General features: G+C 37.1%; 1 protein-coding gene across 2 annotated transcripts in view; it reads left to right on the top strand.

The window, feature by feature from the left end:
• EXOC6B (exocyst complex component 6B) overlaps positions 1 to 13839 on the top strand; it is a 669652-nt gene that overhangs the window by 501357 nt on the left and 154456 nt on the right. For both annotated transcript variants that reach the window (XM_065929532.1, XM_065929531.1), the window contains exon 20: positions 8032 to 8105. In XM_065929532.1, the coding sequence (XP_065785604.1) occupies positions 8032 to 8105 (74 nt within the window). The remainder of the gene's footprint in view (positions 1 to 8031; positions 8106 to 13839) is intronic.

The raw sequence follows: 13839 nt of genomic DNA, 5'->3' as shown, positions 1-13839 counted from the left end.
CACTTGTTATGGGTCTTGGCTTTCCTTAACCTTCTTCCTTTGCAATGCAAAAGATACTCTGTTTAATTTGGTGAACATCTAATGTGTTCTTATCCACCATTTAGAATACTATTTCCTTAAACAAGGAACACCATTTTATGTCTATAAAAGCACCCAGTGGCATCTGGACTCCATGACATGGTAGGAATTTATGTCACCTCCTTCTTTTAAATCTTGAATAAAATTATGACTTTCTAGTTTGCTTTGCTAGAAATCAGCCAACTAATTTCATTAAACTGTTTACAGATTCTTCTGCTATGTTATAGATGTTAGTAAGGCATAAAAATCAATTTCTCCAATTTGCTAGGTTTATTCCACGTAAGACAGCTGTCTCCAGGGGAATGTGTTCTGTCATTGACACCAGTCTCTGCCAGTATTTGAACCCTCATTTCCTTTGTGGTACAGTATGAGGGAGAGACACATGGAAACTGATTGGCTTATTTACTCAGCAGGATCATGAAAGTTCCTTCATGCCTGTGGCCGTTTTCTCTCTTACAGTGGATTAATCTCTTATTAATTAAAAACCTATATTTATCTGTCCTAGTTTTCAATTGTCTTTTAAAGCAAAAGGAGCTAGGAGAATTAAACTTTGAAAACAATTTATAAATCTATTTAGAGTGCTGCTTTGGCGTTTGCTATCAGACTCTGTTATTATCAGTTTTAATTGTATTTCGCACGCAGAAACTCAGAATAGATTAGATTGTACTTTACTCTGCCCTTCTTAAGGCAGAAGGTCTAGTAAGTTTAAAATATATGAAAGCAAAGAAAAATTTATATCAAAGGATTATACTCTGTGTCATTAAAGGTGACTTTTTTTATGATCACATGTTCATACAAACACACTTATACAAGTATAGTCTGCTGAATCTTCAAGGAACTTTCCCCTCCCCACTCCTACCCCCACCCCCTTCCTTTTTCCTCCCTTCCTTGATAGCTCTCTCATTTGTACTTACTTCCTTATGTTCTGGCCTACCTTTCTCTGACCATCAGGGCCTTGAGTGGAGTCCCTGTGGAGTCCATCAACTCTTCTCTGTAATTAGCTTTGTGGAACCACGGAGAAGTGATGCAAGAAGGCTTTAACTTCCCCAGAGCTACACTTCATAGTCTAGCACACTCCTTATCTGTTGCCCCAGGGACCCAGATACCAGGAAACCGTTACATTAATACAGCAACAGCAGCTCTTATTTGTTTTAATCCCATAAAAACTGCATGTGACCTGACCTGATCTCAAGATATAAACAAGTACCCAACATAGTTTGAGCTCCAGAATACTGATTTTCCTTTCTCACCGGACATTTGGCCAAAAACAAAACCCTAATCTGTTCAGTCGAGGCTGGTGATGCTATCTTGTCCACTGTCTAACTTGGAACTAAACTGAAAGCAATAGTATATTATGCTAACCAAGAATTTCTGGTTAAAATTTTGCCCTCTGCCTTTTCAATTTTCTCTTATTTGAACAAATTAGCTTTTCCTCTAAGAATTGCTGTTTTACCTACTTCCTGGATATTGTACTAGTTGTGATTTTTTGAAATAAATTTTACCTTGCTCATCTTCCTTTGAAAATTATTCTTGTTTTATGAACAATTTGCAAAGATTCAGAAGAATTTCTTTTATATTCTGTTTCCCACAACTTGCTTTTGATAAGTTCTCAAATGTCCTGTCCGAATATACAGATTACAGACTAAGGCAGCCTTTTTTTGGTGGGGGGAACTATGTTTTATTTGGTGACCTTGTTGTTGTTCAGTCGCTAAGTTGTGTCTGACTCTTTGCAACCCCATGGATTGCAGCACACCAGGTTTCCCTGCCCCTCTCTTCTTGGAGTCTGTCCAAACTCATGTCCATTGAGTTGGTGACGCTATCTAACCATCTCATCCTCTGTCACCTCCTTCTCCTTTTGCCTTCAATGTTTCCCAGCATCAGGGTCTTTTCCAGTGACTCAGGCCTTCACATCAGGTGGCCAAAGTATTGGAGCTTCAGCTTCAGCATCAGTCCTGCTAATGAATATTCAGGGTTGATTCCTTTAGGACTGACTGGTTTGATCTCCTTGCAGTCCAAGGGACTCTCAAGAATCCTATCTAGCACCACAGTTTGAAAGCATCAATTCTTCAGCACTCAGCTTTCTTTATGATCCAACTCTCACATCTATACACAACTACTGGAAAAACCATAGCTTTGACTACTGAGAACTAAAGCCTGGGAGACACCTCTCAGATAAAAACTGTTCCAAAAAGGTAAGGGAGGAGCCTGAATATATAGGAATTTTTGCTGAAGAAAAAGAAAACATAGAGTCTAACATCAATAGATTACAGCTAATCACAGAAGGCAGACATCTCAAATTAATGATTTTGGTTGTTGTCTACAGATGGAAAGATGCAAAAGTCTGACTCATAGAATTTATTCCTTTGATATGTATCTTAACTAGCTTGGGCCAGCATCCTGTTTTTCTCCATCCTGAAATCCCTTCAGGGCATACTGTCTAGGGTAGCTGCAATGGTTGATGGCTTGATGGTGGACAGCACGTGGTTTTTACCAGAATGGCAGGCAACATTCTTGTTTACTGAAATGGCAGGCAACATTTTTTTATCCATACTGGTGTTAAAACTTAGAAGTGCTGCAACCCGGGAACCCTTCAAGCAAGAGAAGGGGAAAAAAGGAGAGACATAAGTCAAGCTTTTCCAGGTCCCCACCAGCCAACTTCACCTATAGTCACTTAAGGTTTAACCTTTCCGAGTTTAATTCACTTTTCTGTACTCTTTCAAGGCCTTGAACTCTAAAAAACTACAATACTGCTCTCTGGTTATAAGGCAGTCATTTTGATTCCTCAAAGCCTCTTCTAACTGTGACTCTCCCATTTTTTCTAATTAGGGTTCTATGCTTGTTTTTTTAATTAGGATTCTGTGCTCTTTATCAAATGTATATTTTGTTTTCCTCAGTGAAATGTGAATGTACCAAGTAATTTTAAAGTTTATTTAAACATTTTTTTCCTCCCCTCTCTAAGTGGTAGTTCATTTTAAGAAAAGCCTTCAGGAAGTCTAGAAAGCATTTTGAAATTAGTTGAATTCCTCTATTTTCTACTTTGGTAATTTTTATTTCAGTAAATTATGAAGGTTATTAGAACTGTAAACCTGTTGGGTATTTTTGATAAATTAATATTGATTTAAAAATATTGTCACACCTCATAAATTTAAGTGTGTATTATGAGAATGTGAAAAAATGTTGGATATTTGTTAAGTAAAAGTGAAAGGTTTTTTGTGTATGATTTTCTTTCCCTGTTTATACCTTCACTTAACAGTATGACTTCTTTCCTATAATTTTGTATACCTCCCTTTACTTTTTTTTTTAAATTAGTTGGAGGCTAATTACTTCACAGCATTTCAGTGGGTTTTGTCATACGTTAATATGAATCAGCCTTAGAGTTACACGTATTCCCCATCCCGATTCCCCCTCCCACCTCCCTCTCCACCCGACTCCTCTGGATCCTCCCAGTGCACCAGGCCCGAGCACTTGTCTCATGCATCCCACCTGGGCTGGTGATCTGTTTCACCATAGATAATATACATGCTGTTCTTTTGAAACATCCCACCCTCACCTTCTCCCACAGAGTTCAAAAGTCTGTTCTGTACTTCTGTGTCTCTTTTTCTTTTTTGCATATAGGGTTATCGTTACCATCTTTCTAAATTCCATATATATGTGTTAGTATGCTGTAATGTTCTTTAATATATTTATTTCATTAAAATATTTTTCATATTTGCAAATTAGCTTTGAGAGTCAGGCTCTGATAGCAGTTTCAATGCTTGAGAGACCGTACTATGATTAAGGGCAGTGAAAAGGAACTGGGTGAGCCAAGCTCTCAAAAGGATGACTTGGTACTGGCCAGAGGCTCCAATAACCTAAACGAGTTTTTCAAGAGGAAGCTTTCTTGCCAGCCTCATGGGAACCTTGATTCAGTCCCCAGATAACATAAGATAGTCAAAGGTAGGATTTGGTTCTCTATGAAGTGGAACAAGCACCTTGATATTCTTGTGAGGCTGGCATCACTCTGCAGAACTCCAGCCTTGGGGAACTCTGGCACTGGCTTAAACCTCTTAGAGACTGAAAACCTACTACAGATCTTGGAATGCAGAGACAAGTCCAGAAAGAGGCTTCTTCACTGCCTGTTGGTCCTACTTGGCCACTAGTACAGACATATACTCCTTTTTATTCGTGATTCTAAAGGAAAGCTTCTGTGTGTTCATGAAGCCAATAATATATGTTTCAATGGACTGGGGGCTTCTTGTACCCTTCCCATGTGTAGTTGTTCTCCTCTCTATTAAGCAGCCTCTGAGAATATGGGTGTGCAAATCAATCCCAGTTGCCTGTAATGCTAAATCTTGAACAGGTTATAGCTCTTGGTGCTAGAGAAAATAGCACTGAATAATTGGGGATGTATGTGCTCTTCTGTTTCCTTTTCTCTGATTATAAAAGTGGTCTGTACTCATTTTTAATGTTTATAAAATGTAGAAGAGAATAAAATCCCTTGTAATCTTTTTCTCTTTAACAGCCTCAGTTAACATTATGAAATGAATGCTTACTGTCATGTGTTTTACTGTTATTGTATTTTACATAGTTGAAGATAAATACAAATTTTAATTTAAAAATATTCACACTTTCTTATGCTATTAACATTTTTCATATATGTAAAAAATTGACTCTACAGGAACAGTCATATTTTAAAGGAAATATTGAATCACAAAATTATAGGAGATCTGCTTAATATGTTTATTGATTTTCTAAAATAATACGAGTGAAAATTCCTGTGCTGTGGCTAATACACTAGTAATTAGTCATATCAGCCTTCTTTAAGTGAATCACTTAAATATTTGCCTATAAATTTCAATACCAACCCACTAACTTACAACTGAATGGTAGCTAAATTTTCTTCTAATGTTTTGTCCTGGATATAAAACAGTGTTTCTTTACATTTATTTGGTCACCCACCCTCTGAGAATTCAGTAAAAGATACCCACCTTCTTCACAGGGAAGTGAATATTCCCACAAAAAACTAATTATAATGATAATCAATTATGTTATGCCAGGCACTCTGCCAGTTGCTTTACATGTTATTTCATTTAACCCTCACAGCAGCAGTATAAGGGATACACTGCCACCCTCATTTTTGAGATAAAGATATTGAACCTTTTAGGAGATTAAGTAGTTTGCACATATCCATAGAGCTAGTAAGTGGAACTCAAACTCTGATTTTTAAAACCCCAGAGCCCATCCCCTCAATCATTGTGCACCTAATTTTAGGAAGCTCATATAGTCCTAAAGCCTACTTATTGATACTCATGTTAAGGACACCTTACTATTGCAATCCAAAGAGTTTCATTGGCAGTAAAGAATATGTGTAATTAATTGATCTTGTTATTTCTGTAAAGTATAGATATTTGTTGGACATCTACTATTTTGAACACTTTGCTATGTTCTGTGATATGGTCCTTACCCCTAAGAATTTTACTGTCTACCTGAGAGGATAAAAATTACATTCATAAAATAATGAGAAAATATAAATGTGAAGTTGAATATATAGTATTTAATACTTCTATAAGCTATGCAATAAAATTAATCTCTTCACTTTGTTGCACCTGATGCAGTTGTCATTCTCTGATTTATAAAATTAAAATCAAATCTAAAAGGCCACTGTGTCCTCTGGGAACCTGGAAGATTCACTGTGTCATAAAAGGACATCTATAAAGTGTGACTGACTAAATATGTATCAGATCCAGATACCTGAGTGGTTTTATCAGCATCATGTCAGCCCCAGGGAGCATGCCCAATAACGAGATTCCAGAATGTGTGGCCAGTTCTCAAGCATTCAACCCATGTATCACAGGGCAGTCCTGTTGAACTGAACACGTGTGGTTCAGCAGAACACCTTGACAGTTGCTGCACCTTGGCTTGTGGGGTTCCTACTGACAGAAGAGACTCCAGTACTTCAAATGATGCAGCATAAGGCATATGTCATATGGGAGCAACAGTGATAATCTGCCAACCTTGGATGAAATCATCAGACATAGGAAGCTTATTTAAGCTGACTGTCTGACCATCAAGGTTGTCAAAAAAAGTGACTGTGGCTCTGACTCAAAGAGCTGCTCTCTATAGGAGCATAATATGAGGAGATTATACGTGTGATTGAGCAGCTATTGTATGCAAGGGTATCACAGATGATTGCTATTGTAAGATATGAAGGATGGATTATTTAAGCTTTTATTAACATGGCTTTCAGGATGTATTTATACAGCTTTAGAACTTTACCCTTTTAAAACTTTAGTTATTTGGGCTATACATATGATGGAATTAATTTATAAATGGATATAAATTTTCTTTCCAAAGTAAATAGAAACTTAGTGTGCTATCATTCTATATAGTTTATCCCCTTCCATTTGAGTTCTTTTTTTTTTTAATCTCTAAAATAAGACTATTTTGTGAAGACTCCAGGATAAGAAGGTTTTTTTTTTATTTCACATTTGTACTCTATATAATTAGTTTAATAAATTGGTTTGTTTTATTTCATGTAATGTTTTTATATTCCCTTCAACTTAACTTGTTAACATTATTTCTTAAAGTAGGGCAAGGAATTTATGAAAATCCATTAGACATTTCCTAGATGGAAAATATTTTTAAAGAACAGGAATACCTATCATTGTTCATAAATCATCACTTGAAGCTATCCAGTTACTAGTTGTTTGGAGGAATTTTCCAAACATATATGCAAAGATCTTGGTAGATTTTATTTAATTTCAAAAGAAAATATGATACCAACTTCCTGTAATTTCTTAAATTCATTCCTGGAGAGAAATAAAATCAAAAGGAAAACATCCCTTTCATATTTGTTTTGAGCAGATATTTGAATTGTTTTTGAGGTAAATAGTAGATTGATGTTAAATGTTTATCTTGCTTTGTTTGACTTCACAGAGAGAATTCAAAGGATAGTAACTGTACAGCTTTTGAATTTTCTCTGTGTTTTGTCTGTATATAGGGGCTTAAACAAGACCTTTCGATTTTGTAATAAGCAGGGCTTAGGGACAATAAAACTTGACATTCTAAACTGTTAACTAGTATATTTCCCTATAGTCCTGTGCAGTTTCCTCCTTCTTAATGATGTAGAAGCCAGAGTCATAAACTAAGCATGGACCCAAGGCACTACTGTAAATTGCAAATAGCATTCATGTGTCTCTTTGACCTAAGACTCAATTGGAGTAGAGGAAGAGAAAAATAATTTTTGAGAGTGGAATAGAAGTAAAAGTCAAGAGCAAAGAATACCCTAGGAGGATGGACATATACAATTACTCCCCAAGTTTTTGCAGTGATATTTGTTTAGATGGGTCTTCTCATATCTGCAGTACTCTTTTACTGAAGAGCCAGGCACTGGATTGGCAGCCTCTGCTGCCGGTGTGTGTGTTTGTGTGTCTGTGTGTGGGTTGGCAATAATGCACTCATGAGATAATGCAAATAATCAGTGAGGGAATAATTAATGATGTGGCAGGGAATATTTTTTGATAAATGCTTGGAGAATGAGGTGACAGGCGTGAAATTAGAAAATTCCTTCAGCGATCTAAAATATAAATAGCTTTCGGAACTGAAAAGAGTTTCACAGCTGAAGATTTTATTGTGTTGAGAGGAAAAACTTTTTTCTCTCCCCCACTCCCTCCTCCTTTGCAAGTTGTTTGTCCATTCACAAAACAAATACTCTGAAGCCCAGCGCGGCTCATGGGAATAAATTTCAGGTCGAATTAGTACAGTTTCCTTGCTGTCAGGATGCTGGAATTAATGGTGTTTTGATGACACGAATTTTGAAGGGCAGACAAAGAAGCTGAAGGGAGAGAGACATGACTCCTTAGAAGTTTGGTCCTCCTCTCCCCCAGCCTCTCTTGTCTTCCCTGTCATCCGTCTGCCAATCTCCCTGTCCATGGTTAGTTAAAGGCGCTTTTTATCCTCTTTTCTTTCCCACAGAGTTTGCCAGATCCGGCCCGGTGCCTGGGTTCCAGGAGGACACGCTGCAGTTGGCCTTCATCGACTTGAGACAAGTAAGTCTTTGTGTTTTTGTTTTTTGTTTTTCTTTTAAGATGTGTGACTGAAGACCATCAGGTCTTAAGGAAAAGGAGAGGGGAGGGCCGTTGGCATTGGCGATTCACACTGGAGACCTAAGGCCTTTTCCCTGTGTTTGAGGCCACCTCTTTTATTTAGCTATCTGGGATCCTTAGCTATGGTGGAGTTAAAGGTTTTGTGGATGGAAGGAAAGGGAGGAGGTGGAAGGAGGGCCCCAGAATATAGCGGGACTCAAGTGACCCTCAAGTGATGTGACCCATTGTGCTGTAGTTGGCTTTTGCAGACACAGCAGAAAAGATAACTCGGCAAACTGATGCTAAGGAGGTGCACCGATGCAGAGACGGCCTGCTTAGAGAACCTTTGTTTGCAGATAATGAGGGCAGTAACAGTTAATGAAAATGAAATATTTTACATTCTGGATTGATTTGGTTTGTTGACTTTTTTTTTTTCTGTTCCCTTAAGTCTTCTCATCCCCACCTTCGTAGAATGTGGTCAGCCTTAAGTGACTGAGTGGTCATTTTAGATGATTTCTAAAGGCCCTGACCAGTCATGATAACCTGACAGATAACCCTACTAAAGTAGTGTGATGAAAGCTGGTACTTAGGTATACCTGAGGTTTGCAAGCCCATCAGACTGAGTCATTCTATAGAGCTGTTGCTTGCAGATTGAAAAGGGCGGGTTGGTGGGTCTTGGTGGATTTGGTACAGAGGAGCAGTATGGGCGGGGGCCGAAAGAGGGAGAGAGTTAACTGGGCTCTGTCATCTCTTCACTCTGAAGATGGATGGGGTTGGATAGAAAGTGTGAATGAAGTAAGAATCAATGACTGATGCTTCTCTCCTATTAAAACAATCTTTTTTTTTTTGTCTGTTTTTAAAAGGGTGCTGGCTTTGTTTCTCCTGCCATAATGATGCAGTGCCTCTTGTTTTCAGAGCTGACAAAGTTTGCATTCTGAGAACTTTTAGATGCCCAGGGTATTTCTTAAAGCTGTAGGACCCCTTGTATTGGTAGTCTCCTTACCACTGTGACTCGATTCATGCTAGAACAGCTTTTAACCCATAATGGATGGCCTGAGCTACCCCTGAATCCTTGTGGATGGGTGGTGTAATCTGTCATCTGATGACAATTCTGGAAAGCCCTGTTAAGCAGAAAATAGAAAATTGTGTCTCTATAGACCCGCCAAAGTTTGAGGATTCAGGCCGCGTCCCAGAAACGTGTGTCAACTTAATATTTAGGAGTTGAGGTGGGGGTTCTCCTAAACATAAAGGCTTTCTCAGCATGGTCCCAAATGGAGCTGAGTATCTCTTTCCACCCTTTTGATCTTCCACCTGTGGATTCAGCAAGTCAACTGAGGTGTTCAGGTTTTAACCCTTTGACTTGATGTTAAGGCTGAAAGATTGGGATTTTGCTTTGGAGTTTTGTGGTATGGTATCTGTTTGAGTATCCCCTCACTGTTTCTTCTCAGAGACTTCTGAGCCAGTTGGCTTTTCTTGGAAAGCAGAAATTGAATTTCATTGGAAAAACACATCCAAGGAAAAAATTTTCTCTTCTCACTGTTCATGAAAAGGAAGTGTGGTCATTCTCTCAAGTTTGTGGTTTTGGTCCCTATGGAAAGTAGCTAGTGTTCACAGAAAATGTTAACTAAAGGAGTAAGTTAGAAAGCACAGCCAAAATAAGGTGGATCTGAGCCGGGATGAGTGCTGAAATACTTGTGAGTTCTCAGTGAACACTGTTGTTTATGCTTAAGTTCCTCTTTTCTATTACATTTTTGTTTTCAGAGTTTCTTGCATGAAATTTTTAGTAGTAGAAAAAACTCTAAAACTCACTGAATCAGGAAAGAGTATGCCTCTTCCTAATGAATCTATCACTTAATTTCTATTTATGTCTGTCTCTATTAAGGCAGCTTAAATTCTTAGATCATATGAAAAACTTCCCTAGCTCTTTACTAGCAGGCCTCAGGTAAGTTAAATCAGGGTGACAAAAATGATCTTTCCCCATCCCATGCTGAAAATGCATATCTTTGTAGTTCATCTTAGTCATTCTCATAAATTAATTAAAGTGAGCATTGTTTTTAAAGGGAGCAGCTTATGAAGTATAAGAGATGTTCAGATTATAAATAGAAAGTCTGGAAGTATGTTTTCAAATAAGACATGATTAGGTGTCCTTTAGTATATGTCCTTTTGCCTGTACTCTTTGGAATCCTAAAATAGAGTTACAGAAATTGGGGGCTATGCTGGGTGCTGATCTTAAAAATCATGTAAATGTATCCTGATTTAGCTTCCATCTGCTAGAAACTGAATCTTTTTCATACATGACATTGTTACCCGTTCTATATCTAGTTCTTATGTGGTTGATTTTATATACCACAGCTGAAGGTTTCGCTCTTTTTGGACTGTGTTTTCCTTTTAAGACATTTTATTAACAAACCAGATTTTAATCATTAAATCATTATTTAATAATTAGTCATTTAATTATTTATTTAGCCTGTCTAAACCTTTAATGTCTTAACTCAGTTATCCACCTTACCGCTTGATTTAACCATTATGTTCCTTATAAGTCTAAGATAACAGTATTGATCAGAAATGGCTGAAGTTAAAGGAAGAAGTTAAAGTTAAAGCATAAATAGGATACATGTACGCACCCATGGAAAAGGGTGATTTGTGCCCATTCAGTGCAGCAAGGATGTTCTTTTACTGTCATTGAGTTTATTTTGCTCACTGGTTTTTGAATATATTCATGCTGATCATGCTTTTCATGTCCTTTTGCTTTAGAGTGTTTCACACTATCAACTGAATGATAATTTTGAAAATATTCAAAACATAGAATATTTGATGAAATCATCTCTGTACACACTATAATAGTTGAGTGTCATTTGAAAGCCATAGAATTTTATTAGGAAGCAAATTAGATATGGATAGCAGAACTGTTTATCCTTTCTGAGCCATTCTGTCTACTCTGATTTTTCTACTTCTTAAGGAAAAAAGTGAAATGACATTCTGAACACACAGGATTTCATGATCTTTTACATTTGTAAAGCACTTCAGAATTAAAGCATATTTACATACATACGTCATTTGTCAGGTTTCTGGGTTTAAAAAACCACCTGTTAGTGGGAATTAGTACAAATCAAAATCTTCTCCTTTTACACTTTATATTTTCTGTATTCCCAAGCTCATGAAAGTAGGATTGCAGTACAATTTCACATCCATATATCAAATGTGTGGTATTTCTATTAAAATCCAAAATTTGGATTAATCCTAAATATTGAGGTGGTCAGCTCAAGGGCTCACTTATTGACTGTCTTGAAGTAGCATTTATATTCTAGGTAATAAAAGTTGCTGTCCCTTAATGGTTCATAATTGAGTGTAGCAACACAAGGCCACTAGTAGATCCTCAGTAGTTATCTGATTCTTAGACAGTACTGTGGTTGGTATTTTCTTCTATTGTTAAACTTTAAGTAAATAATGCCGAAGAACACCAGAATTTGAACTTTAGTTGATTTTCATTTCAGTCTATCAAACTGAGTGCCTACTATGAACAAATTACAACTTAGGTGTTGTGGGAATACACAGTGGATATAATACATTCTAATAGCAAAGAGGTGAACAGCAAATACTTGATTCTAATATAAGGCACACTATGTGTAAGTATTTCATTTGAAGGCTAAAACCATTGTGTATGTTTCAGTTATTTCAACAGCTTATGCTGCATGACATATCACCCCACAACATATTGGCTTAAAACAGGAATCATTTATTTAGCTGAAGTTTCTACAGACAGATAGGTTCAGCTGAGCTCATCAGACTTTGAGATGAGCTACTAGAGTGGCTGCAGACTGCCTGATCCAGGATGCCTTAGCTAAGCTGACTCTTTTCTGCTCCTTGTGATTTCTCTCTAACCAACAGACCAAGCCAGGCTTGTCCACATGGCATCCTGGCAGGCTTCCGGGAAAGCAAGAGGAAACGTGAAAACCTCTTGAGGTCTACACTTGAAATATCACTTCTTCAGCATTCTGTTGGCTAGAGCTGGTCACAGACAGGGCCAGCCCAAATTCAAAGAATAGGGAAATAGATTCTGACTTACAGTCTAGTTGGAATATGACTTTTATATAATGATGCAAAATAAACAATGCAAATCAGGAGCAAGATTGAATCTCTAAGTACAAAAAAAGGCCATGAAGTAGAGAGGTCTTTGTAGGCCTGAGCAGTATAAAATTTTTCATGGAAAAGGTGGAGAGTTAAACCGAGAGGAGAGTTACATCGAGAATAGCTGGATTTAAGTATTTTTTTGAAAATCTGTGTGCATGTTTGTGTGCATGTGTATGTATGCATCTGTGTATTTGTTGTTAACCAGGATCTAACTGTCTTTCTGCCTTTCAGTATTAAGCTTATCTCTTTAAATACCATTTTCTTAATTCCTCTTCTTTATTCTTTGCTTTTACTTTTCAGCTTCTTCTTGGACCTCTTTTTTTATGTTCCATAACTCCTCATCAAATGCTGTTTATTACAAGCTACCTTGAAACATTTCACATTTCTGTTATTCCATTCATTATGAGAGTCTTAATTTCCCCTGATAATTATTGCATTATTTATTTAATTTTTAGCTGTTCACCTTCCATGTCTGACCAATAGGGAAAGGCTTGAATGTGGTCTTTAGCATCGTCACATTATTTTCTGTTCTTTGGAATCAACAGTTATTTACTTCCAATATATTTAAGTTTTATAAAGCTGAATGAATTAGGTTGTGACATTGCATCAGATCTCCTGAATGGAGCTTGTTGGCAACAATTCTTAAACAGCGATGCCATCCCAAGATATCTGTGGCTTTTTTTAGATTGAGTTGGTGACATTCCCTCTAGGCCAGTTATTCTCCAATTTCTGAACCTTCTGTCTAAAGTAAACACAGTGCATTTCCATTGCAGGCACTTACCATGCCTTAAAAACAACTATAGGACCTAAGAGAAATAATTCTAAATTTCTTTGGAGATATTGAACAAATTCTGGTATTATACCTGTTAGAGAGATATAGGCAAAATCAATAAGTTAGCCAACATCAGGTAGGGAAACCTGAGAACCACTCAAGAATCTTACTTTGTAGAACTGCCCCTTTTATTTCTCCTCCTATCTTGATCCTGTTCAATAAAATTTTGTCTTTTTATTAAATTTGCTTTCTGTCTTATTTGGCCTACCCCCAAGTTTAATGAACAGTATTCCCATTAAGAGTAATAATGTCCCCTTTGCTTGACTGCTGTTGTCTCTTATGGAAAAAAAATCCTGACTTTGCTTAATAATCACTTATATTTTAGCCTCAGTAGAATATCCATTTATATCAAAAAAGTGCTTTTGTCTAATATAGCATGTATCAAAATGATACTTAATAGAATTTATTTTATATTATTTCACCATAACCAGACTAAACAACCCCTAACTAGATGATTACATAGGAGGCTAGGCTAGCGGGGAAGCATGAAAAGCCTCAAGGATCAGTCTTCGTCACTGATCATTTCTTCCAGTATTAAACTGGGAGAAAGCCATCTCCCACATGTACTACTTAATAGGGAGGGGTGGTAGCCTGTAGTTTTACCATGTATTTACTGAGCAGTTGTCAGTGAGTGATGGTAAAGAAAGGAGGTGTGGGTGTAGATAGTAGGGGGAAGTTTTTATGAAAGGATATTCTTGGTGGAGGAAAGTAGAGACCATGGTGTATTAACCCTCT

This window comes from Muntiacus reevesi, chromosome 3, assembly GCF_963930625.1.
Source record: "Muntiacus reevesi chromosome 3, mMunRee1.1, whole genome shotgun sequence".
Taxonomy (NCBI): domain Eukaryota; kingdom Metazoa; phylum Chordata; class Mammalia; order Artiodactyla; family Cervidae; genus Muntiacus; species Muntiacus reevesi.
This window is presented reverse-complemented; position numbering and strand designations above follow the sequence as displayed.